The 27862-nt window shown below is 41.2% G+C and overlaps 1 protein-coding gene across 4 annotated transcripts in view; it reads right to left on the bottom strand.

The window, feature by feature from the left end:
• osbpl6 (oxysterol binding protein-like 6) overlaps positions 1–27862 on the bottom strand; it is a 59133-nt gene that overhangs the window by 23395 nt on the left and 7876 nt on the right. For 3 of the 4 annotated variants that reach the window (XM_036139335.1, XM_036139333.1, XM_036139334.1), the window contains 7 exons: positions 22751–23000; positions 7755–7877; positions 7459–7512; positions 5744–5857; positions 5482–5652; positions 2656–2800; positions 2387–2490 (listed from right to left, as the gene is read on the bottom strand). In XM_036139335.1, coding sequence (XP_035995228.1) covers positions 2387–2490; positions 2656–2800; positions 5482–5652; positions 5744–5857; positions 7459–7512; positions 7755–7877; positions 22751–22900 — 861 coding nt within the window. In that variant the 5' untranslated portion in view covers positions 22901–23000. Of the gene's footprint in view, positions 1–2386; positions 2491–2655; positions 2801–5481; positions 5653–5743; positions 5858–7458; positions 7513–7754; positions 7878–22750; positions 23001–26296; positions 26371–27862 lie in introns of all 4 variants that reach the window. The other variant, XM_036139332.1, reaches the window with a different exon arrangement.

Below are 27862 nucleotides of genomic sequence, written 5' to 3'. Positions count from 1 at the left end.
CTGCAATGAAATGGCATAAAGAACAGCTTTTTTTTTTTTTTTTTTTTTTTTATTAGGCTAAAAACAAAATCTGAGCCAAACAGTGTAATACAGAACAAATCAATAGACAATGACAGGCTATAGGTCCAGGACTGGTCGTGTGACGGTGTAGCATGTGTGTTGCAGCGTCACACAGCTTTTAGTTTGGTTCCCAAACTAAACGAGTTAAGGCATGCGCAGTGACTGCATGACATGCATGTTTTAGTTATTTCAACTCTCACTGAGATGCTTCCCAGCAACAAACATGGACAGAAGGACAAATATGACCGATCTTCACAGTCACTATTATTCACTTCTGAATTTCAATCATGATGACATTTCCTTTAGTTCTGATCATTTGGTTTATTACATAACTGATCAAGCCTCTTACAAGGATTTCTTAAAGAGTTAACTGCTGACTGATGCTCATTACCAAAGACATTGCTATGCTATATACGTACGCATCGCCGCAGCATAAAGGTCAGCAGCTCAGTGAAGCAGTGAGAGCAACACACATGCCATGCAGATGATGGGAGTTGAATGAAATGCTGCTAACTAATGGGACACATCTCATCCCAAGTAACAAAAGGCCAAATCTCCTTCATCTTGATCTGAAGTATCTTCTCTTTTTTTTCAAATATATACACATACACTGCCAGTGAGAAAAACACTCTCTTTTTTATTCATATATATATATATATATATATATATATATATATATATATATATATATATATATATATATATATATATATATATATATATATATATATATATATATATATATACATACAAGGACAAAATGATTAGTAACCTAAAAGTTTGGACTGGGTCAACAAGTTCCAGTGAAAATTATACATAATAGCTCAAATATATTTATACATTTAAGCAACATTTGGATAAATGTCCATAGCAAGTTACAGAGAAACCACGGGCATTTCTTTAGCAATGAACCAGGTCTTAACTACTCTTAATTCCAGGATTGGTAAAGTTCATTTCAACTGCTTGGTTTCCTGTTATGATAATTGAATATCATAATGTTATGACTATGATCTTGAAACGCTATTTATTCTTGTACACCTAATATCCTGGCTTGATTCTTGTAATGTTCCTCCCAAAAACATTAATTAGGGCCATTGTAGAATAAACACAATGAATTATTTGCCACAGAGGAGCAAGTTTCCACATACAAAAACTCTTTTTTTTTTAAATAATTTCACAAATTTGCGGGAGAAAAAACTTCAATTGTTCTCTGATGTCAGAAATTCATAAATTATTGAGCATTTTATTTTCCACAATTAAAGGTATACATCTACTGACCCCCACTTTGGAAACCCTTGTTCTAGAGCTTCTGCCACACTGTTACCTTTCTTACTATAGTGTATGCTGGAATCTAAAAAAACAGCTGTTATGTGGCTCTAAAGCTGGATTTAAAGGGACATTTCTGGAACCTTTTGTCTGGTCAGAAGAATGTAGTGCTTTTGATGCCGTCCTGTTCCCACCAGTGCGTGTATACCGATACCCGTGCAGTGGAGTTCACAGTGTTCTGCTGCAACATGACGATTATATTACTTTTTTTTTTTATTACTACACGTCTTATCTCTGAGGTTAAAAGTTTGGGCCAGGTAGTTGAAACTTGGACTCAATGGGTGCTCGAACAGGACAGCAATCATAAAGAAGCCATCGAAACCGCTGCTTGAATGGATACCGCTGGCTTCCTTTAAACCTCTGGAAATGTTTACAGGAAATACTTTCATTTTTTTCCAGGAAACCAAGCAATTTAAATGGGATTTCCCAATTTGGGTAAGAGTGGTCAAATATGCAGCCAGAATGGAGCCAGATACCTGCTGAATCGTTTATTTATAAATGGTAGTAATGTACATGGATAAAAATCACAAGGTGCTTCAATAAGACCGGACAAAAATGAATTAAAACATGGGAAAGAATTGTGAGATTTCTATATTCTTATCTACATGTTTTTCTATACATTAATAAATTCTTCATGCATATATTTGAGTCTGTATGTATAATGTGTACCTAAAATATATATATTTATATATATATATTTATATATAATTTAAGCTGTCTTCCGTCTGGCCTTTCCATCCCAACAAACAAACTGATTAAATGCATCTTTAAAAGACCCAAATCAATCTGATCTTCATTCACATGGAGAATGTTAACTTCTCACCGGCAGCTTAACTTACAGTTGGATAAAAAAATAAAAAAAAATGAAATACCGACTACACTCTTTCATCCTGGACATCCCTGTCAGTGTGTTTCTTTCTTTTTTCTTTTTTTTTTTTCTTTCTTTCTTCTTTTCAGTGTGTTTCTGTATTTGCACTCGGGTGTGCGGTTGTGCCTTTACCTGCATGTCTGTGAAGTTCGGCGCCGACTGTGTCCTCTGCAGGATCTCCAGGCTCTGCAATAACCGGCTTAACTCAGTCAGGTTGGACTGGCAGCGTGCGAGCTCTGAAAATAAAATTCACACCCAGCAGCTCACAAACTCGCTATGTGTCACGACACAGTCACAGCCACTTTCTCGGGGATTTATCGGAAGAGGCGGGCGGGCGTGCTCGGTTTAATCCGCTGTCTTTTTTTGGAAAACGGCATTGGTGCGCTGGCGTCTGAACTCACCCTCTGCACACTTGTCCATCTCCTCGGACTCCTGAAGCCAAGCGACCACCCTGCTCTGACCGTTGCTGTAGGACGCCTGCAGGCTGCTGTTGCTGCTGCTGCTGGGAGCCGCCGGCTGCCACGGCAAGCTGCTGGCCTTGGCCTGCTGTGGGGAGGTGATAACAGACGGGGTCAGACGGGCCGATTTGTCTGAGGCATCACGTCGGCTCCTATTGCGCTGGGCAGCATCCTCGCTAGGAGAGGCCCACGAGACAGTCATGATAGCGACTGACGTCCCAGAAGAGGAAATACTCTGGATTAATGCAACAATTAAAGCAGAATGGGTTCGTTAGAAACAAGGAATCAGATGAACTGATCCAGATTGTGGTCTTCTTTTAAATAAAATTAGATATTATTTATTTTTTGGGGCTAAGAAGAAAAAAACATATTTTCACGTTTCACGTCTAGTTGTTTCAATTTCTCTTTGTCAGTAGTGCCGGCCTAGTAATGGTGAATGTGAACCACTCTCGATGAAAACCAAGAGCTGGATGCATCCATTTTTATTTAACATGGACTTTCTCTGTTCGTTAAAAGGGTTGAAATTACATATTAAGTCTCATAAATACGTACTCTGTCATTAAATGTTTAAATACTGTTCTCTCTTAGAAAGTTTTAGAGCCATCAACAAGGTCAAATTTTCCACAAGGTTCACATCAGGATCCTTCAGGATGCTTGACATAAGCTCATCTATTTTTGGGTTGCTGCTAGTGCTGACACGGTCAAAATGTGACGATATGATGAAAGGAAATCTTGGGTTCCTTTGAGATTTTGCAAACAAAAACTCACCACAATCCCAGACTAAAAATGTCTTAATTATTTATGTCCAATTCAAAATACAGAATCCAATTTAATATGAATATATGGCAGACATTTATACAGTGGGCAGACTTTGAAAACGCAGAAAAAGGAAAAGAAGGGCACAAAGAATAAAAGGACGCCTTCATTAGGAAACCAAACACCAACCCTACACTTTGTTATCCTCAACCAGCGCTGATAGAAAAGCTGCTGGGAATCAGTGCATGCTGTTTAAATGGCCGGTTACTGAGCTTGAATAAACAGTGCCACGCTGACCCCTTCTTTGCTCCAGGCTTGTGCATCTTCTGAGTGTTTGATGCAGCAGATAATTCGGACTCCGGGAGACGGGAGCCTTCCATTTTGAGCCGATCTTCTGGGAGAGCTCATCGCGCTGCAACCAGCTGCTCCGAATCCAAAATCCTGCTGATCACCTCTAATGGCCTCCGTGTGGCTCCCAGCATCTCTCCCAGGAGGACTTTCTCCGGCTGCATCCTCACATTTGCTCGCTCTTCGAGCCCCTCTCACAGGAAACCCTTTTTGTTATCTTAATGGTTTGGATACGGTTTCTTTTTCCGGCTTTACTGCGTTAGACGTCTGTCTGTCTGTCTGTCTATGATCCACATTTGCCTCAGGGCTCCCATACATTTTCTATGACAGACGTTTCTCCAGAGGTGAGGCTTTAAATGTGAAATCAGCAAGAAAACTAGACTGTGAGAATAGTTGGATACGATTTGCAAACATGGATAAAGAATAATACAAATCCTTTTCGGTGTTTATCCAAACTTATCCAATTAAAACTTAAAATTTAACTTTAGAAACCCACTGATAACTCTAGGAATTGGTCACAAAACGTGGAGAAAATACCTGAAATGTGGCAACAATGGAAACCGACAAGCACGTTTCCATGCCAACTGCTCTTTACACGTAAATCTGCCGGCTGAACTAAACTTCCTCTTTTCAGGACGCCGTCTAGAGAAACCACTTAAATTTACAACAAGATGTCGACACAAACCGTTTTATTTTTCTCACCGTCAGTATTTAAATTTAGACTAATGGTTTCTAGTTCAGGTCATTTAGGATTAATAAAATTATATTTGTTTACTAAATGCCAGAATAATTAGTAGGAGACTTTTAGTTTTTTTTTTCCTTACTTTTTTTTTTTAGAGTCAGAGGTTCCTGTCCCTTTTGTTTGATAGTTTTAGGGTAAAATCACTTTTAAACTTGGGTGAAACGTTTTGCGAATCCTTTTTAAGACTCTCACAGTAGTTTGCTGTAATCATGGGCCGTATCTCCAGACATGCTGCCTTCCTCACACCTTTTGCAGCTCTGCCCACACATTCTCATCACTTTGTATTGGTCAGTCTAAAACAATTACTGTGCTGTCCTTAAACTGCTTTGTAACAGATTAGGTGGCGTTTTAGGATAACTCTCCATGTGAAATTTGTGTAGAAATTTGAACTTCTCTGCTGAAACGTTCCGTCAATATTTCCACCTAATGGCCTTTCCTCACGGTTACATCTATTTTGTGCACATGGGACGCGATGCTAAACCCCTGCGCTGTGATAATCCAAATGTAACCATGGTCACTCTGGCAAGACACTTCAATTTTAGTTTCATCAAACCAAAAGTAAACATCTTTATCCCCCTTCCCCCCCAAGTACATTTCTAAACTGTAATCTGGCTCTTTATTGTTCCTTTTGAAAACATGGCTGCTTCCTTGCTGCTAAATAAACCCAAAAGCTTAGGTTGTTTCCTCTTGTAGCAGGTGAAACTTTACATTTAGCTTTTTTTAGACAATTTGACCTTTTTTTTTATACATAGTGTCTGTTTTAGACGATCATTAGCACAGCTATCGCGCCATATGACAAGCTGGTTAAGCTCAGCAAGAGCTGAAACAAGGACTAGGCCTGAGTCTAGCCAGCAGCAAGGGTAGATGTCACATGTAAATGTTTCATTTCATTCTAGAGAGCGAATAAAAAAGAGAAAGTCTACCTTTGTTTCCTTTACTACATTCTGGGAGGGTTGGGGTGACTCTATGGCAGCCGAGGGCGGAAACGTTCGCATCGTGGGCTCCCGGGGAGAGCGCACGATCTCGTTCTGTCGATACAGCCGGTGATGGCGCAGCTTCGACACCCAGGCGTCAAAGATGTCTTGGGACTTGACCTGAACGGGAAGCGGACGGTGAACTTTGACCTCGGCCCGCTGCCCGGCTGACGTTTGTCGCTTTGACATGGCGAGCCGTCGCAAGTGTTACCTTGAGGTGATAGATGTGCTCCTCGGTGTCCAGGTCGATGCGACGCGCCCTCTTTTTGATGGACATGACGGAGAGGCCCACGTCGATGCTGCCATGAAGCTTTCCCCTCTGGATCTGTGGACATTTGGGAATTTATCCAGCACTGCACGGGAATTTACACATAAGCATCTGGATATTTTTATGCTGATTTGGAGTCTCCCAATGATTGTTTGTTGCCTCACCATACAACCATAAAAATCAAACACCTATTAACCCGCTTTGGACCAAAATTACATAACGGTCACATGGATTTATTTTGATTTTATGGCAGCACAATTGTCCAAATAATATGTAACGCCTGAGTCTTTTCTGCCCCTTTTCCAAAACAACCTGGACTTTCAATATTTGTCCCTAATTCAGTATTGCAACATGTTTTTTGGCTGTGCAATAACAGTTTAAAGGCGAAAACAAAAAGCAAAAACTAAATCTGGTCTAAACTGATGGAATGGTTAAAAAAAGGGTTGATAGTCTTGGGTTTGAAGGCTGCAAGCGCCTTTTTCCAACCTCCAAATTGTAGCTAGAGTTCAAGTCAGGTGGCGATGAAGGTGACTCTACTGTACCAGTACATCTTCTGGAACCAAACCCCTGTGGACTTTGTGATATGTTTGGAATTGCTCTCCTGTTTGAAGCTCCAATACCACCAAAGCTTCAGCTTCCTCACAGGCAGCAAGATATTTTTTCTCCCAGGGTTTCCCAATACTAGATTTAATCGATCTGACCCTCCAACCGCTGCAGGTTGTCGTTGCTTCTTCGTTTTTTCCTCATCCGGACATGCCGCTGCTCCACGGGCCCAAAATATTCCAGCTCAGTTACTCAACTAGAGAGTAAAACCTCAGCGTTGGCTCTCCACCAAATCTCGCTCCAGGTCTTTTGGAGTCAGTGGATCTCCTCAGAAATCCGGCAGCAGGCGTTTGGTGCCTTCCTCTGTCTGCAATGTCCAGGTGGCTAGGCTATTGATTCCCTTATTGGCGAACTATACCATAACTGGTATTTATAAGCTGTGTTTTTGGGCCTTTCCATCTTTTTGCATTAATTTCATTGATCTCTAAACTTTTTTTGGACAGCTCTCTTCACTCAGCCATCCCTCTAACATGCAGTGAGTCCTCAGTCCAGGTATTTGAGGGGCTCCATCTCAGGCACACTGGATGCAGTTATTAAAGCCCTCGACTGGATACATTAGAAGGATATTATATGTAAGGATATTACATAAAGAAGGATTTAATTTTGGTTAAAATACATGTAATAATAGTTTTATGTAGCTGTTTAAAGTCCTGTTGTGTAACTGACACCTGAACAGCTTTGAATGTCGCCAATAAAACTAATTTTACGGTGGTGTTGAAGACCTTCGGGTGCAACTGTTTGGGCAGGACATGGTAGGTAATATTTCTCTGGCTTTAGCAAGCATTATATTTTATGTTTCTTCATAGGTTCATAACAAATATCTACCCCAGTGCTGGTCCTGTAGAAACTGGAGTAAAAGACGCACAGGGCCGGGCGGTTTAGTCCCTAAAATGCGTTGCGTCTCCACTCTGTCAGACAGTTTTGCTTTTTTTTTTTTTTTGTGCTGAAGCAACAAGCTGCAGATGTTTCAGCTGAGTCACTGTCTGTCCTAGCAGAGGTCAGGCCGGGCGGCTCTGTTTCTGCCTGCAGGGGGGGGGGCGGTCAGGCTTACTTACATCAATAGGGGTCTTGGAGTACTTCAGGATACCGTTGTCCAGAACAAAAAAACGCTGCAGAAAAAAAAAAAAACAACACAAGCACCAAAATAGAGTTGATTAAACGACAACAAAGACATAGAAAGGATAAGTTGAAGTGAAACGAGAACGACTTCAAAGCTGCGGCCTTTTAATATTCAGCACACATATTGGTAATGGATGCGTCTGAGAGTGCGTTTTCCAGCAGCCGCAGAAAAAAAAGAAAAAGTAAAAGAAAAAGAAAAGCTTTTGTGTCTGACTTCTCCTGTGGATCCTACCTTGTGCCATCCTTTCAGGGGCCATTTCCTCTTCTTCAGCATAAAACCCTCATGTTTGTCAGGCCTCTGGACGTTGCTCTGACCGATTTTCAGTCCCTCGATTATTTCCCAGCTGTCTGCCTCCTGGAGAGGAAGAAAAATCAGCCGTGTCGGAGCTAATCCACTCACTCGTCTAGCGCGACAACGCAAACAGGACCCGCACAGGCTGTAATAAAACAGAAAATATGGCCCTGGCGTAGGAAAAACAACAAGAACACATGCAGCACTTCTTTTAACCCGGCTAGTACACATGTAAAAACATAATACCGCTCCACTACAGTCCCCCCCCCCTGTGCTCTCAGCATTTCCACCTCATTAGCTTTCTCCTGACCACGCTCTTCCAGCTCTGAGTGGGTCTGTAAATCAAAGTGATGCCTCTGAGGAGGAAGGGTGGACGGGTCACGCAGGGACAGGTGACATCCAACCTTTGTCCCTGAGGAGCAGACAGGAGGAAGAACGGGCTCGCTCCTTTGATAGCAGAAATATGACCGGCAACAAAGTACGAAACACGGTCCTTTCCATCCGTCTCTGTCTGACGTAACATCAGGTTTGCCAAACCAAACGTTGGATTTTGGGAACTAACGGTTATATGATAGTTATAAATTCTGGTCGGACGTTTACACACACTCATCATCTCCATCAGTGTCGTAGAATTTTGTGCTTTTAAAGATGTGTTTTAAATGTTTTTTTTTCATATACTCTTTGATGACTAAAAAAAATAGGGATTGGGCACTCAGGTTTGAATCTATTCTAGATTTTAATCCAAATTATTCTCAACATACCAGAGAAACCATGTGGTTTCGTAGCCGTCACCAGGAGTCCATCATATTTCTGGCATGATATTTGATCTCCCCACATTTTCGAAATTGGCATATTTAATCTAAACTGGTTGGTTTCTTGGCACTGACCCAGTTTTAGATTAGATTAGATACACTTTACTGATCCTACATTGCGGAAATTCAATTGTTGCATTAGCAATAAACAGTGTCACAAAAAAAAATCAATACTGGAATAAAGATTTGTGAAAAGATGAAAACATTTAGACATATAGGAAGGGAAACTGTACGTTACGTGCAATAGAGCTGTTTGCTTTACGTATCTACAGAAATAATATATATATATATATATATATATATATATATATAAAACAGGTTATATATATAAAAACAGATTATTGTATTGCACATGTTTATAAGCATTCATCATAATTTTCAACATAGTTTAGATGGGGGGCCTTTTCAGAGGCTTAGTATAAGGCTGGTTTATTTATCTCATTCATCTTTGTGCAACACACCAGCACCACAGGTAAATGTGAGACAATCCGTCTCATCTGAAAGCAAAACTTTTCAGGGTATTTGGTTTGCCCAGGTGGGCAGCTGCTAATTTCCATTTTACCTAAAAAGTGTTGTTTTTGGAGCAGGGATGTCTTTGTTGGTTGGCACTCTCCACATAGATGATAAAGTGTCTTCACTGTGACCTTGGTGTTTCACCATCTGAACAGCTTATGGTAGACTTGAACCTTCGTGGTTCGTGGGCAGCTTTTGAAAATCATAGCCAGTTCAGTTTCAGCCAATTGGTCAACAGAAACCTTCATACCTTTAGGACAACGCTATGAAACGCACATTAAATTTGGTTCTGGAATGGATAAAGTAGGGCAAGATTACGTTTCTGGAATGGCTCAAACCTGACCCCATTTAAAAATATATGGACTTCCCTTAGAAGCCGGGTCAGTGCCAGGAAATCAGCCCTACCAATTCTGATAGGAAGAGTTGTCTAATATCCAACCAGTGTTTGGTTCTCTGCAACTTTCTAAGGGACATTTAACCAAATATCAGTTTACGTATGTGTACATTATAGCCTTTATGTTTAATTTGGGCGCCGTGTGGATTAGAGAATACACAATAAATTCACAACTGTACATCAATGCTTCAAAATTCTTTAAAACTGTTTGTTAAATAATCATACCGCCTGAAGAAATGAAGCATTTCAAAGAAACTAGGGTTGCATGACATTTGGGAAAGATGCAATGGTCATATTAATATAGAACATCGCTATGACAATGTTGGTTGTGATTAACCCACATTTTCCAATATCTGCTCTGTACTATCAATTACCAGAATGTTTTCACAGCTTTCTGTCAGCGATGGTATATGGGTCACTAAAATCTATGTCAATTGTCGGCATCCAGAGCAGTAAAGATACATGCTACTGGCAAAATAAACTGTTAGCATATAGAGCAGGAATGCAATAAACTTGAAATATGTTAGTCTGTCAGTCAAACACTGCATCCAAGCAATTCTGTGCATTTGCAGTATAGCACATACTGGTATTTCGATTAAACTGTGAGATTTTACACAGAAGGTAAAACATTACATACGGAAGAGAAGTGGTCTGAGCCAGTGGTTTTCAGCCTGGTCCTCAGGACCCACTGACCTACATGTTTTAGATGTGTCTCTGCTGAATCAAATGATTGCATTACCTCCTCAGCAGCCGTCAGGCACTGAAGAGTTTTCCTCCATCACCAATTTGTTTAAGCCAGGTGTGTGGAGGGAGAAAAAAAACACCTAAAACATGAAGGACGGTGGGTCCCAAGGACCAGGAGTGAAAACTACCGGTCTAAGCATAGAGCCCTGCTGGACACCAGTTGATGAACACAAGAAACTGAAGTAACAGCCATTTTTACAGCTTGTGAATAGGAACAAAAGATTTGATAAAACTAACATACTATAGAAAAAATAAAGCCAAGTTAAATGTCCGAGTAAATCGACGAGCAACGTTGGTGCAGGCGTAGCGAACGCAACCCAAGTTTAGAGGCTTCGGTTCCAGCCTGAGGACCTCTGCCGCATGTCTTCCCCCTCCTTCTCTACCCCATTTCCTGTCTGTTTACTGTTAAATAAAGGCCAGTGATGCCAAAAAATTTAAATATCCACAAGAATGTTATGACTGTGATAGACTGCCGTCCTGTCCAGGGTGTACCCCGCCTCTCGCCCATTGACAGCTGGATATAGACACCAGCAACCTCTATGACCCCAACAGGGATAGACGTGTTAGAAAATGCATGAATGGATGGAAAATGTTAGGATAAAAATAATCAGGGCATAAAAACTAAGTACAGTAATTAATGACCTCTTTAAGGGGCAGAACCCCAATGCTGAAAGTGAAATCTCACCAAAAAAAAAAAAAAGGAATTGGAGGAAAATAATAGTTACAGTATATTCTTTGATTTTAGGCCATATTTGTAAGAGCTTTAAATAGGAGTTGGATAATAAATATAATAATATTTACCAAACGTGATGCACCTAATGCAATAGATTCGATTTGTAATTCGACACTGTGAATTATTCGCATCGCAGCTTCTGAAACAAAATCTGCTTAAGATGCACAAGCTTCTCCTGTGAAAGCAACAAACAGCCTGTGGCTCCTCTCTGCACCATGTGACGCGCCGACCTTCAAGATGTCTCTCTGGGCGCGCGAGAGGACACCTACCCTTGGTTTTTTTAGGACGTTTAACAAAAGAGGACAACAGCTTGCTTAATCTAACAAGCAGGCGAACGGATCTGGGTGGTAATGAGGTCACATCGCTCCTCTGTAGGGTCAGCCCCTTCCTCGGAGGGGCCTTGTGAAATCGGAAGGAGCGTGACTTAATTAGTAAAATGTACATTGGCGGTACCAGTCAGCTGTTACCTGTGAAAAAGATTAATGCTTGGATGCTTCTTCATTTAGCACACAACAGCTGCGGCCTATTGTACCGACGTCCTCTCGAGCGGGCGATAACAAACTGCAAAGAAAGAATGCCTCAGGCTAACTTCCTGTCCGTTATCTGCAGGATTACAGACTTTTAAATGACTCCCAACTGATAAATCAATAGTACACTAAATAAAGGACAGCTTGTGCTGCAAATATTTAAATACATTACTCTTGCCCAAACCATTAAAAAGATCCACGGCCACCGACTCCACGTAAATACCAACGCACATGCTGACTACCGGCGTATATGGAAATGGGACTCCTAATAAGAGACGCTGCGTTCGGTTGTGCAGCCCCGAGAACCGAACTGAATTAAGCCAAAGTGATTTCCTGCACTCTGCGTTCTTTCATTGATCGCGCTGCAGAATAATTTACAGCTGAATGAGCTGGTCCCTCTCGGCAAGTTTGCTCCTTTTATTGGAGAATCTTGAGGCGGACTCGTTAAGAGGCCTCCTGCTTTTCAAAGTCAAGATGTTTAGAAAGATTTGCCTCGCAAATTTGCTCCTTCGCAGCCGATAAATCGACGCCTTCTTGACAAATTCGACATTCAAATCCCTAAAACTAGTTCATTCGAGCCAGAGAATTGCACTGAGTAAAGGTAATCATCAGCTAAGTTGATCCACTCAATCTAGAGGTGCTTTTTTTTTTGTCGTGACTCGGGTCTTCCGGGATTCACCGCCGTCACTGACACAGCGCCACAGCAGACCTTAGACGCAATGAATCAAACAATTTTACAGTTACGATCTCACTGAAAAGGACAAACGCTCTTTGGGGACACCTCAGGTTAAATCAGCACAATAAATATCAGAGCCACGGCCCGCTGGTGGAGAGCATTTTATATTTCTATGTCTCAGGCATAGGCGCCAATACACAAGTACAGTTTCTATCTATCTATCTATCTATCTATCTATCTATCTATCTATCTATCGATATATAAACTGTACTTGTTAATAGCATGTACGACCATTAGGATGCAATTATTATGGTAGCATAATTGCATTCTAATGCAATTATCATGCATTAGGATGCATGATAATTGTATTAACATGCAGTGTTCATACTCCCAACGCAATGCAATTTAAGATCTACTTTGTGCTAGTCACAGTTGAACATTTTGGTAAAATACAGAGCTTGGATTATCCACAATCTCCCAACTTTGTGCTTTAGGGGACTACATAAAATGTTGTCATATTTTGATACAAAGTTGATTCCCCACCTGAGAAGCTGATTTCGAAATAGAACTGTTTTCTCACAAGTTGATAACATTAAACAAATGACGATCTTTAACAAAAATAATTTGATTATATTTTACTTGACCTGTAATTAAAAAAAATATGTCTCTCTTTTAATGCAGTCGGATATTCCCATGGTGAAAAATACTGTGAAAAATGAATAAAAACTTTGATTTTCCTACATTTAGGTATATAAAATCCCATATGAAGAATTGCTTTTTTCCACAAAATCTCCCGATCCAGATCCCTAAACTTCTTGTGAGTTGAATATGTTAAATGGCTATGAATAGAGAGTAAGGGAGGGAGGTGCAGGGAGGGACAACATGATTAGCAATTCATGTGTCTTGACTTTCGTAAGTCAGGAAATTGCGATAAGAAAATAGACACTCTCTCTTAGACTTGTCCAAATCTTGTGAGGGATGTAACACAAAAGTTTTAAACAACTGCAACTCAGACCTAAATACAGGCACATCTAAAAAAAGTTGATTATCGAGAAAGTTTAACATTTCCCATAACTCATTTCAGTAAGTGAGACTTGTATTAAATCAAGCTTTCATTTATTTTAAACCCAGAATTCAGTGTCTTAAATGATTTATTTGAAAAAGGACATTAAACAGAAATGTCAGGTTTCTGTAAAATATGCTCACATCTATGCACTCATTACTTGGTTGGGGCTCCTTTTGCATGAATTACTGCATCAATGCAGCGTGGCATGGAGGCGATCAGCCCGAGGTTCTGCCTAGGTTTAATGGAAGCCCAGGTTGCCTGATAGCGGCCTTCGGCTCATCTGCATTGTTAGGTCTGGGGTCTCCCGTCTTCCTCTTGGATTCTGTGCCTCTCCACTCTTGATTAGGACTCTGGGACCCAAATTTCCCAAATAAATGTAAATGTTACTTTCATCTGAAAAAACACTGCAGAAAGGGAACTAAAAGTAAATAAAGTTTTCTTGAATTGAGTGTATTGGTCCTTTACTTTAGCAGGCAAGTTTAAATAATCTGCCAATGGAGTAAGATCTTTGCACTTAAAATAGGAACAACTTTTCTCCATCATGTTATTTCAAGTGCAGTATATCTAAATATTTTATTTTAGAGGTCAAAATATTCCATTGGCAGATGATCTTATTCACCTGCTCAAATCAAGGACCAATACACTAATTTTAAGAAAATTTGACTTACTTTTTGTCCCCTTTTTGCAGTGAAGATGGCTTTGGACCAGTGAACAACACTACAATTGTTTTTCTCCTTAGTCCATGATTCGTCTGTGTGTAGTGACTCTTGATGCTCAGTCCACTCCTTGTGAAGGTCCTCCAAGTTCTTGAAAATGTTTTGCTTCATAAACTTCTCAAGGCTGCAGTTGTCACTGTTAGCTGGTGGACCTTTATCTATCCTTACATTTTCCCTCCACTCAGCTTTCTACAAACGCGTATAGCATTCTGTGAACAACCAATTTATTTAGCAATGATTTTATACGGCTTGCTGTCATTGTGAAGGATGTTGATGGCTGTCTTCTGGAAATCTGTCAAGTCAGCAGTCTTCCCCATCACTGTGTCGCCTATTGACCCGTTTAGAGGTACAGGAAATCTTTGTAGGTGTTTCGCGTTAATTAGCTGATTAGCGTGTGACAGCATGGGTTTCCAATATTTAACGGGTCACAACAGTAATGTTTCTGATTTTCTGAGACACAGTATTTTGGGTTCTCATTATCTGTAAGTCATAATCAGCAAAATTACAAGAAAGAAAGGCTTGAAAAATGCCACTCTATTCATAATGAATCTATGTAATATATGAGTGGTGCAGGCCCATTGCCTTGCAGCAAGAATGTCCCGGGTTTGAATCCTGGCCTGGGGGGGGGGGTCCTCCTCCTACATGACGTTTGCATGTTCTCCCTGTCCAACCACAGGTTTCCTCCTACCATCCAAAAACACGACTGTGTGTATTTATGATGACGTTTGTCTGTCCCGTGTGTTTCTATGTTGCTCTGTGATAAAACTGGATTTTTTTTTTTTTAAATGGGTCATCACTGGGGCACTCAGCAGCCATTTGGTAAGCTAAACATATGAGAGGAACCAGAACTCTGGACAACCTAGGGATATTGTGCAAAGATTAATGGTTCAATATCTCTCTTTCTGTGGCCTCCAACAAAGGGAAATGCTCTCATATTAATGCTATCACAATAATTGCATCCTAATGGTTGTACATGCTATTAACAACAGGCCTGGCGATAATTGTAGCTCTGCTGATTAATTCAATGCTAATTATTTCTCAGCAGAGTAAATGTGCTCAAATTAAATGATGGATTTGTAAATGGTGGAGTTTTATGCAGCTCCAATAAACGATGAATTTAGTTTCAGACTTCGTTACCAGGAGTGCCACTAAATTATAAGAGTGCTGATTGGAAAGTCAACAATTAGGTGGTATTGAAGAGTTATATGAGAGAAAATTGGGTATGGATGTGAACATAGAGGATTGAAAAAATAAGTTTTCGGGTAATCTCTATATCTTTGTGATGAAATGTTAATCAGCTATTAATTAAGTTACGTGATTAAGGTATTAGTGCATAAATTATTATAGCGTAGCGTTAAACTCCACAAACTGCTTGAAAAATTTATAAAAAACAAGCTTAGTTATATTCCTTCCAGTGTTAAGGCTTGTAGAATAAAACAACACCTCTTGATAAAAAACAACAACCCTGCAACTTATTTACACCTCATCCACCATCACAATCACCACTAGAAAATGATCTCTCAGCTGCTACAAACCACACAGCAATTGTTTTTGAGGCTGGATTTTACTGCAGTGTTTAGCTGATTCAGCGGTACGGCTGAGAGTGTGAGGTCAGAGCCTCCCCACAGAAAGGATGTGAACATCCTGAGAGAAACTCAGATCTGCACGCGGTGTAAACACACCAGATTCACTTACACGAGCATGAAGTCTAAATGTGTCATCTGTTGATCCGTACACACAGAGAGCAACTGGAGAAAATAACATAAATATTCCCAGAACTTTTTTTATTGGAATATAAAAACTAGCTATAGCAAATTGGTGTACAAAACCGTGCCTGTAATAATTTGCAATCAGACATATAAGTTAAACTCTTAGTTAAAAAAAACAAACAGATGTTTTACTCTGCTATATGTTTGTGACTGATTTCACTGGATACAAGCCATCAGATTGCAAAGAAAAACTTCACTGCTGCTACTCTCATTAGCTGTGTCTCAATTCGCAGGCTGCGTCCTTCGAAGGACCCAGCCTACCCAGCCTTAGGGGGAACCAGCCATCGGAGGATGCTCCGGAGGATCCTCAACCGTTGGTAAATGGGACGGTCTAGCCTTTGGAGCACTTCCTGGTTGCGACACGACGTCCCCAAGCCCGGGAAAAACAGCGCCAGATGACAAAAAAATGGATATGGAAATTTTTATTATTTTTTTTATTTATTTACTTGTTATTGGAGGAGGAGAGTCGGCTTTGACGGCTTCGGCGGCAGCAAAACAGGCGACAAATTTTTCTCAGGCTGGGAGAGCGCAGTGGAGAGGTAACATTTACCTGCTATTATTTTCACCCAGGGGCCTGCTAATGATCATAATATACCAGTTATTAAACAAACGCTTGTCAGCAGATTGACGAATATGTTTAAATATAAAATTTAATATTTATTTGTAAGACTTGATATAAGCTTATGTTTGTAACTTAAGTAATTTGAATTGAATAGTTAAATGTGTACAAACCCTGTAAATAACTGACTTAAATCACTACTTTCACTATCACTAAAAAAGCGCGCAAAGCACCTCGGGAAATCTTATGGCAGGCGAGGCCACTAAGGATGGTAGCGGTGCATCCTCAGAATTCGGGGAAAAGGAGGACGCATTCGAAGGCTGCATTTTAAGCATCCTCAGAATCTTTGCCAAATGGGACAGCCTCCGCGCATCGTCGTGACGTCACTGGCTGTAAAATGCATCCTTCGAAGGACGCAGCCTGCGAATTAAGACACAGCTATTATGTGTTAGACACACAGCAGCCATATTGGATTTAGAGGTTCAGGTTGATGAGGCCTCTGGCACCAGTCAGACGTCTGATTTCGGTCGACGTCACAGTTAACTGTTCTGATCTGGAGTTTAGAAAAAAATAATCTTTATATTCACCATGTGTTACCATGGTGACATCTTTTTTGAGAAAGTCCAGTTTCCTGGGGAAGAAGAGCCGTTGTTGGGCCTTCTTCGTCAGGTTGGAGATGTTCACAGTCCAGGAGAGGTTGGAGGGGAGAGACACCATGTCTGGACCTGCAGCCTTGTTGGTGTTGACCTTATTTAAGGAGGAGGTCACTTAGTGCAGCTGCAGCACGATGGGTTGATGCTGGACCTCTCGCTGATTTTCAGCATCAGCATCATGCTTGGGAGAGTCAAAGCATGTGAAGAAGCTGTTTAAAATGTTTAAATCTGATTTCTAAGAAAATAATCTGACACTACATAAGCTTGTGCTTTTTCCAGATACTCTGGCTTCACATACATGTAGGGTCTTCTACTATTTCTGTGAGGAATTCTGTTTGCATTTGTGTATATATTTGAAAATGTGAGAAGGAGATGTGATCGTTGTGAAGCACTTTGGTCAGTTGAGGTTGTTGTAAATGTGCTATATAAATAATAAACCTAATAACGTACATATCTGGTTTGCCTTTGACTTAAAATTTAAACACATCACATAAAAACTTTCACGCTAAAGAATGCTGTTGTTCGCACAATCCGTTAGCTCAGTCAGTCATCTCTTTTTAAAACTCTAAATGTACTATAATTTACTTGTAGCCCTGCATGTTTCACTAGTGGAAGCACACGGACATCGCTGATAATCCTGTTAACATGGAAATAATGATTACAGAAGCAAATTTGCTGATTAAAAACATTTCCATCCATTTATGCATTAAACTGGCCAGCTTTCACACTTTTAAGGTAAACAAATCAAGATAAAAAATTAACATTATCCTTTAGTTAAAAAAAATGTAATCAGGTTTTCAGATTAACGCAGAACTATACTCTCATTATACTGCACTAAACTGGCAACAGTGACATGCTTGTTGTTACAAAGCCCAACCATATTACCCTAATGGGAGATATTAAGTAAACAGAACTGCATCTGGGGTTAAACCCTTGATCATTGAACTGTTTATTTAATCTTTGAGATATTGTTTATTAGTCATTATTAGTTTTTAACTCTCATTATAGCAATTTAAGGGGACAATCGGTCACAGAGGCATGCGTTCCTGATAGTAGTTGTAGTTAAAAGTTTATTCTCTTGAGACCAGACAGGCCCTATGTGTCACATGGGTCAAATAGTTAAGGGATAGATATGGGAAATCTTTGAGACTAAAGTATGCATCTAACAACAAAAGTCCGACGAGGAGAACATTAGCAAGATTTCTGGTCTTTAAAACTAGCCATCATTCATTCGGAAATCCCTGTCTTTATAATCTAGCCTGGTTGAGACATTTTTTCCAAACATTATGGCCAAAAAACTACGTCAACTATTTCCAGGAGAAAATAAAATGCATTTCTAACAATGAAATGACAAACAGCCTTATTGTTGAAGGCATTTGCCTTAAATCTGTGAGCTAGGCGTAACTGTGCATGCCCATGTGTTTGTGTGAAACCGTGATCACTGCAGGTAGTGCATCTAATTGCTCTCACGGGGGTCTCCGGAGTGAACAGCAGTCATCAGTCGAGGGTGATGTGACATGTATGGATTCAAAAATGGGGTCAGGATCCCATTAAGGTTTTACCCCAAACAAAATGCAGCACTCTTGTTTTTCCCCCCCCAAAAAAAAAAAAAAAAAAAAAATCATTGCCCGGCCCAGAAAACAAAGGTCTTTGTTGGAGCATCTAAAGCCACGACAAAGACCGACAGAGAATTAAAAAGCAGCTGTTATTCTGAAGTTCATCCGATGCTTCACACATATTACATGCATTAAAGTTTGGTTTAACCATCATAGCTCCAATGAAGCTGAACTGACGCTGTGAAGAAAATTAATTGCTTTGCTTAATTACAAAGCTGCAAGCTGACAATGCAGCTGAAGCTAACTTGGCCCAGAAGTTCAGAAAGCGCTTGGAAAACAGATGAAAGGGAACGATCTCATCTGCAGAGGTAGACCATGTGTCCCCCCCCCCCCCCAGTTTCAGCCTGTTAGAGCCACTGACAGCTCAATTGTTCTCACCACTTCAGATGTGATAATAGTAGTCTCACTTATCCTGCCAATGTTTCAAACGTGGGGTATGTCTGTTTGTGGGTGACGGTTTCTAGCAGAGCAACGCCTTGCTTCAGAGGAACGTGTATTTCCACAACACATTTAATTATTTCTGCCTTTTCCTCCTTCCCTCTGATCTAACAGCAAGGATGAGGAAAGCAGCCTGTGAGGGAGACAGCGAAACTCTACAGTCATGAAGCTCCACCCAGCCACGCCCAGTGAAATGGGAAGAGGGACGACCCGCCACATTCTCACACTGATTTTAAAGCTAATGGGCTTGGGCCTCAGTTTCTTCCATAACTCATACATTCGCCTATAATGTGCGGTAGACCACAGACAACAGAGGCAAACAACATACATGTAACGACCAATCAGCATCCCTGCAGCTCCTCCATATCCAAGCCTCCCTACATTTTATGAAGACATTAATATTTTATACGTACTGACTTAAGATATTTAGGTTTTCTCTATGCATTTTGTTTCATTTGATTGCTATTACACAAACCATATCCCTAAAACTAACAAATACCTGTGCGTTTTACGGATATGACACATTTAGACTTTTTCATTCTTTGGTCGTCCAGTTTTTTTTATATAACCATATGCATCCAAATGAATGGTAGACAAACTCCACAATGAAGGGAGAAAAAACAAAATGTGTATGGGTAAATTTACGAAGCAGTGGAGGCTGCTCCGTTTTTACACGTTGCACATGCTATTTGCTTCAGTTCTGCGTCGGATTTACAACGCAGATAGCTCCAAATACACGCAGATGCACACACACCCACCGAGTCCAGTAGATATAAACAATTTGCACCTGTTTCAACATTATGGTTGCCCCCCCCCCCCCCCCTTCATGCCACAACACAGCGGAAGTGATCAGAGGCGAGAAAAGAGGTTTAAATTTAACTTGACCGCATCACAACAGAGTTCCCCGTTCTAAACAGACGAGGCGTTCCTCAAACCTTTAAGAACACCGCCGGACTATTCTTCCTAAAACAACGAGCGGTGTGGAGGTTTCTGTGCAGACGCTTGAATGGTCATCGATTCACTCGATGATTAAAAAGCCCAGATTAAATACAAACGTGTATCAAATTGTAAAATCATTACATGCAATCTATACAAACATACAGTACTAATTTGTGATATGTCACAAAAAACAAAATGCTTAGGCTTTCTTGAGCACACTGTCATTTTGCTTAATAATTCAAGGGCGACTTTAATTTCTGTCGTGGAGCGCCATCGTCCACTGCCTCACCAAGCCAGCAGCACAGCACGTCCCGATCTGCATTACAGACTGGCCTTTCAGGCTGTGGAGAAATCTGCTCTGGCTGCATTTGACACACACACACATATATATGGGCTGCCTTTACCTTACTAATCACAGAAAATAGCTTTCATAGAGACGCTTTTTGCTTGGCAAAGCTTTTCTAAGTGCATATCTTCCAGTTTGTGTTGTTTCAGTACTAGAAAGACAAATAAACACTAGTTTTCACATATTTAGAGCACAGATGCCACTTGGCAGATCCTTCACTTTTTTTCATTTTTTAACTGACTTTAATTTGTAGTGTTTGTGACATCCTTCCATTGCAGTCCTTTTTGGATAAACTATTGTTTAATTGACCTTATCCTTATATCAAGAGCCTAGTCTGCATTATGAACCTTTGTCCTTCACGTCCTGACCGCTTCAGCAGTGACTGATTTGGCTGCTGAATACAAGTCCGATGTTGAACTCATATCTCTGTTTTAATCAGTTTGCTCTGATGTCAGAAAAAAAGGAGCCGCTTTTCAGCACAGCAAGCCAGCTGTTTTATTCCAAGTAAAAACTGCAACGAACATTTTTTGGGCTCTATTAAATATTTAGACCATAAAAAAAAAGAAGAATAAAACAGACGAATAGGATCATTGTTTGAAAATACCATTGTTTTGGCTTTAATTTAAAATCTAATATGACCAGAGAGTGGAAGCTCCGGTAACATTTTCTAAGGAAAACTCAATCACACTGTATCAAAATCCAGTATCGAAATACTGGAGTAAATACTTCATGAGCGTTCGGCAAATTATCAAATTTCACTCGCAGCTACACTCAAACCCTGTGCCTGAAGTTGTTTGATCCATCGGCTACGAAAAACATCACAATAATCCAAATGAGAGTACGTTATTGAATCCTGTTTCAGTTGCCAGCTTGGCTGCTGTCTGCCTGCATCAATTAGGCTACGCTTGAATAGACCGTACGCGAGTTGGAGAGCGCTTTTTTATCAAAAGGTTACAGCAAAGTAAGGAATAATGAGCAGGAGCGTCTGAATGGGTAACTGTCTGCTTCATCAAGCTGCAGGCCTTCAAGTAACCTTCAGCTTTCTTCCCTCTTCTCTTGCAGGGACAGCGTTGGCCGTCCACACGGGGCCTTGCCGAGTGTGCCACATGTTCAGTGGCGCACCAAGCCTCCGCCTGTCAATCGTGAAATATTCATCAGCCAGTGCCGACGGAAAAGCCGTGATGTCAGAGATTCCAGTACGGGTGTCGCGTTTCTGTGTGGCCACAGTGACACAGCAGCTCTGAGGAGGGGTGCGAGGCAGACCGGGGGCTTCGGATGACTCAACGCAGGGGTTAAGTCTGAGCCACTGCTCTGTGAACTGGGACATGGGAGCGCATCTTATTTAACGACCACTGTGCTCTTTCTCTGCTGATCAGTCCGCTAATTAGCAGATATCTGGCAAAGGTTGACGGCAGGTTTACCGACTTTTATTTAACCTTTCACAAGTGAAACCTTAACGCTTAGCTGCTCCTTTTGGTAAAGTCTAGAGATTAAACGTGTGGATCTGCGTTAGCCGCATCTTGCTGTTCCCTCATTTTGGCTTCAGTACTCCTGCAGAAACGTCTGCCTAATGTTTGCTAATGTTTTTATTTGCCTTAATCAGTACTTCAGTGTTCAAAATGAACATGACTGAAAGACATTCTCTCACCACAATCAAATACTTTTGCAAAAGTATTCACAGCCATAATTCCTTTCAAAGTATTTTCATGTTGCAACCACAAATTTCTATGTATTTTATCAGGATACTGCATTGTTTTTTTATTGCATCTTGAAACAAAACATTTAATTTAAAGATTTAAAAATATAAACATGAATATGTTTTTTTTTATTTAAAGTCCTACGCTGTCGCGCTGGAATGTGAACCTCCCCCTCCAGCCTTCTGCAGCCTATAACAGCTTCTCCAACAGGATTGCCCTTTAATTGGCTCCATCCATCTTCCTATCAACTCTGACCAGCTTCATCGTCCCCGCTAAAGAAGAGAATCCCCTCAGCATGACGCTCCAATCACTATTTTTTTTTGGCGGACAGGTCTCTGCAGGGTGTTGCGCAGTTCAATTTTGCTCTCATCTGACCACTGCAGCTTCTTCCGCTTTGGTTTGGTTGGACTGGATCTATTTTGTGGGTATAAGAGTGAAGGGGGGGTCCAATAAAAATGCACACAGAACTATTTGGAGTGGCAACAAAGAAACAAAGAAAGAAAACCATGTAACACTTTCCTTCCACTTCACAACTAAGCATTTTTCTAAATGAAATACAAGGAATTTTGTTGATTTAAATGTCTTTTAAGCATGCTTCATGATTAACTATTTCCAAGTTACCCTGGATTATTATCCTAGCATTCACTCCCGTTTTTCTCCTTGCTTATCCAGCTGCAGTCATTCAACGGCAGCCATCTCATCGCTCTGTTGCTCAAAGCTCTTGAAGATTATTATTACCTGCCGGCTGTCTCGCTGGGAGGAGGAAGAGGAGGAGGCGCTCTTCTGAACCGGCACGGAGGTCTTGTTCACTGGCGTGGAGCTCCTCTCCTCAGAGCTCATGGTGCGGCCGTGGAGGCCTCGCTGGTGGTATTGGTGGTGCTGAGACATGGCGGCCACCAGTCAAGCCCTGTGGAGCTTCCTCAGCACTGGGGCCCGCGGAGCGGGGGCATCCTCTGAGACTTCCTCACACTCACAGCCCGCTGCTCATCTGAAACACAAGGGTTAGGAAGTCATATTACAGCACTTCCACGCCGCAATGCACAAGCGTCTTTATAAAGCATCTGAACCTCTCCGTTCAGCGAGTTAATCTGAGAAACTGACAGCGAACCAGTTGATCCTCAGTGACACTCTGAAGTGATGAAGAATCTTCCTAATACTCGCGCTGAGCAAAGTTTTCTGTTAAATTAGAATTTGAAGAATTAACCCTGATAATATTAGCTGGTATTACTAATTTTTGTACTTATTATGATTAGTTTAGGACTATGTAATGGATTATTCCACTGAAAAATGTTGTTTAGTTCAAGTTCAGTTCAAAAATAAATGAATAATCCCAAAGGAACATTTTTCCCAACGAGGTCTGTTTACACTTATCCTGTTTAGCTATTTCTAGTTATAGGCCCCACTAGCTCTAGTAGCATTCAATCTGCTCAGCTTGACCAAAGAAGCGCTCAAACAGTCAATATTAACAGGGTAAGAACTTCTATTTACAGTTTTCCTTTCTTATTTTTCTATTTTCACTTGTTTCAACATCATTGCCAAAGAGGTAAAGGAAGATATATTACTTAGCACAGAGTTGTATACTGAATAGTTTATCGGTAGGTCTTATCAGACATTAGATTTGTGTTTAGCATCTAACCAAGTATGCTGGGTCAGATCCATAACCCATCCTTACTTATTCTATCCAGCAGGACTCGGTTGTCAAAATAACCTGAGGAGTTATTTTTAGCAGGTTTTAGAGTGTATGTAATCCATCCAACTTGGTTTTAATCTACATCTGAAAATGTGAACTAACTGTACTGTGAAGAAGGTGATCTGAGGATATAAGATGGAGGTGAAAGATTGAGAAAGAATCGGAATGAGCTTTTTTTTTCCAAAGGTTATACAAATCTGGTGGCTCTTTGGATTCTGCATCTGTCCAAGACAGAACCAAAAGAAAATGAACCCAGATGCAATGCACAACTCAACATATCCACAGCCTCACCCAAAAAAATCAAAAAATCAAAAACACTACTGGAAAAGTCTTTGATGAACACAAAAAAGCTTAATTTATCTGAGGATATAAGATGGAGGTGAAAGATTGAGAAAGAATCAGTATGAGCTTTTTCTCCAAATGTTATACAAATCGAAGACTACTGGAAAAGTCTTTGAACACAAAAAAGCTTCATTTATCTGTCAATCTCAATTGGTTGTGGGATAATTAGCATTAAGCCACAATGTAGTGATTACAAAAGCCTTAATTACGTCAAGAAAATAATTACCACCTTGCCGTGGTTGTTGGTGCAAGTCGTAGGTTAATAGATCTTCGAACGTCTAATTAGATTAAAGTATTTAAGGGAGGATGCCAAACAAATAAAGAAGTTGGACAATGTGCTGCAAAAGCAGAAGCTTAGCCAAAGCTCACAGGCAACCACTATCGATAACCTTTCAAATCTGGGAGGTTTGAAAGAGAGGCAATCCTCTGAAATAATTGTGTCAGTTAACTTCAAAACATGTGGTTTAACACCGGCTCCGATAGCAGCAGGGAGCGCTCGTTTTCATCATTAGTCGTGGCCCACGCTGACATCTATAAGGCTGCCCGCGGCGCTGCAGTTGCCTGAACTCTCTAACTCTACGCACGTCTATTCAAAGACACAATGCTCACTCTTCAACCACCCTTTCTTTTCACACAGAAAACACGCACGACTTCACACCATTAGGGTTTGATCTAAACAAATAACGGTGGCAAAGGTGCAGCACTGGCATGGTGACGCCTCCAGAAACGGACATCTCATGCGGAGCTGTCGTCAGACTCGCCTTGTCCACTGCACTTTGTATTTAATGGTCAAATCGGTTTTGCATTTTGCTGCAACATGAAGCTAAAGACATATTTGGGTATGCTGCCACAGAGTACTGCGCTGCAGACAGCAACCATAGGCGGTGATGCGTCTTGTCATAAACAGCCTGTGTTCATGCAGAGGACAGGTACTGGTGTAGGCAGCCTCAGAGCACCCCGTGGTTTTAGCTGCAGGATGTTTTGGTTAGGCTCTCCCATGTGTGAGGAAACTCCCCCTCTCGAATCCCCCCCACCCCAGCTGCACCGAGCATGCTCAAACGCATCTGTGCAGCTTTCTCACGCACTATAATCTATAATTCAGAGCCTTCGGTCGCGTCATCATCCCCACTCTGCCTTGTCCTAAGCCAACCAGGGTGTAAACTACTGTAAGACAAGCCGCTAAGTCCGTTCACACAGTGTGTTGGGCTTAGCCTATTTAACACATCCGCTCTCCTTGACCCAGTGTGCTTTCAATGTACATTTCACTACTCTGATGCATTATTAATCACAGAGGGCGTAAGCTATAGTTTGTAGGGGAAAACAGGGAGAGGAGTTGGTAAAAAAAAAACAAAAAAAAAAAAAAAAACTGTCACGCATCGTCCAGGATGTGAAAAATAAAACTGGATGTGAAGCGAAAACCAAAAGGATCCATTTGGACCGATCATTTTCACTTCGGTTTTTCACTCTTAGAGCATTCCTGGTCTCGGGGACTGAAAAACGGGAACCCTCCTAGTGATAATAAATCAAAACAGCTACGAAATCATAAGAATCGTAAATCCAAAACTTAATATGCCTGGCTAAAAGGATGATCCTATTTAGGTTTTATGCGATAAACATAAATTAGTGCAGAACCGATTACTGTCATGTTGAACTCCTCGGGACTTCCTCAATTATTTAAAGCCCGGCTGCCAACTCAGGTGTGCACTACATCTACATATTCTCCACTCACGCACACCGTACACCCCTGAGCTGACCGACCTTCGCACCGCCTCATATTGTACATTTAGATTTTTAGCTTGCTGTGTGTTAGAGAAATTCATATTTATATTTAACTCTTATCCATGGCGTGTCTCCCTTTTTATTGTAGTCATAAACAGGTCATAAAGACAGAAAAATGTGGCTTTGTATTCAGCCCTCTTACTTTTACACCCTGAAATACAACACGCCGCCACACTAAACAAGTCTCGCCTTCATGGAAAGGATCCAAGAGGAAAGCCATGGATTGAAGAAAGCCCAGCAGAGGTCCCATTGCTTTGCTCTGCCAGCAAAGCGCTGTATGATAACACTGCACATCACCCTGAACACACCGTGCCTGCTGCGAAACTACGGTTATGGCAGAATAATGGTGTGGGGATACTTTTCTTCAGTAGGGGAAGGGAAGCTGGGAGGATCAATGGAGGTAAACACAGTGGCATCCCAGACGAAAACCTGTTCAAGGCTGCCAAAGGCTTTAGGCGGGTGTGGAAGTTCACCTTGTCGCGGGACGGTGATCCTAAACATCCGGCCAGAGCTACAACAGAACGGGTTAGATCACGGGAGTCTTGAGCTGCAGGACCAAATGAGAGAAATCTGGTCCAGCAAAGGTGGTTGAAGCAGATGTATAGTTTTTATTTTCATTAAGGACAAAATAAATCATTCCAAAAAGAAGTAAAAAAAACAAAGCAACTGGACTTGGTTTTCCGTAGTTGAAGACGTTTCGCTTCCTCTCCAGGAAGCTTTGTTTTTTAATTCAAAAAGTCTGGAGTAATGTTGAGTAACAAGCTTTATACTACTGCCTAACAAAGGCCTTGTAATGGCTTAGACAACATGCAAATTCAACCGAAACAGATCCACCCCTTAGTAATGGGCGGTCGTTAAAGCCATTAAGCCAGCAGATTGAACCGAAACTGGTCCACTCCTCTGTAACGAGGAGTCGTTAGGGTTGTTATTGGCCTGGCTTAAAGGAACGATGTTTTGATCACCCATATGAGGGTGAGAATTGAGATGATGATTGGCCGGAATTAATCTTATAGCTGTATTATAAGTTTCTCACCTCAATTCTCACCAGGACAAAATAAATCATTACTAACACACTAAGATCTTCTTACACTAACTCCAAAGTAAACAGGACCACGTGCCAAAAAGTTTGCACAGCTCCCGGTTAGATCAAAGCAGGCGTTCCATTGCGCCGGTGTTTTTGTAGATCTAAACAAACCATATGACAGGGTGCCAAGACAGGAGCTGTGGGGTTGTAAAGGGAAGTCTGGAGTAGCAGAAAAGCGGGTTAAGAGTGGTGCAGGACACGCGTGAGAGCCGTAACACAGCGGTGAGGTGTGCTGTAGGTGTAAAAGAGGAGTTCAAGTAAGTGGGAATGCATCAAGGATCGGCTCGTTTGCTGTGGTGATGGACAGGTTGACCGATGAGGTTAGACGGAAATCTCCATGAACTATGATGTTTGCAGATGACGTTGTGATCTGAGGTGAGAGGAGGGAACTGGTGGAGGATAATCTAGAGAAACGCAGCTATGCCCTGGAAAGGAGACGAACGAAGGTTAGCCGTAGCAAGACAGAATACGCGCGTGAATGAAAGTGGAGCCAAGCGGAGTCACGAGATTACAGAGAGCAGATAAAGAAGGTGGAGGTCTTTAGGTACTTAAGGTCAACAGTCCAGAGCAATGGCATGTGTGGAAAAGAAGAGAAGAAATGTGTCAAAGCAGGTTGGAACGGGTGCAAGCTGAGATGGTTTTGACATGTACGGAGGAGGGATAGTGAGACTGGAACTGCCGGGCAGGAGGTCTAAAGGAAATGCAAAGAAAGGATTTATGGATGGAGTGAAAGAGGACATGAAGGTAATTGGCGTGAGTAAAGATGAAGCAGAACATTGGTTCAGATGGAGAGAGATTACTTGCTGTGGCGAACCCTGAAACGGAAAAGCCCAAATAATAATAAGAATGCTCCATTCAAGATCCAGACCGGAAAACTGATGTTCACAGATGTTCTTCATTCAACCTGACTCCGTCTAGAGCTGTTCAGTAAAGACAACTTGACAAGAGTCCAAGT

This window comes from Fundulus heteroclitus, chromosome 7 (genome assembly GCF_011125445.2).
Source record: "Fundulus heteroclitus isolate FHET01 chromosome 7, MU-UCD_Fhet_4.1, whole genome shotgun sequence".
Classification (NCBI taxonomy): domain Eukaryota; kingdom Metazoa; phylum Chordata; class Actinopteri; order Cyprinodontiformes; family Fundulidae; genus Fundulus; species Fundulus heteroclitus.
The sequence above is the reverse complement of the archived record's forward strand: the minus strand, read 5'-3'. Positions and strand labels throughout refer to the sequence as shown.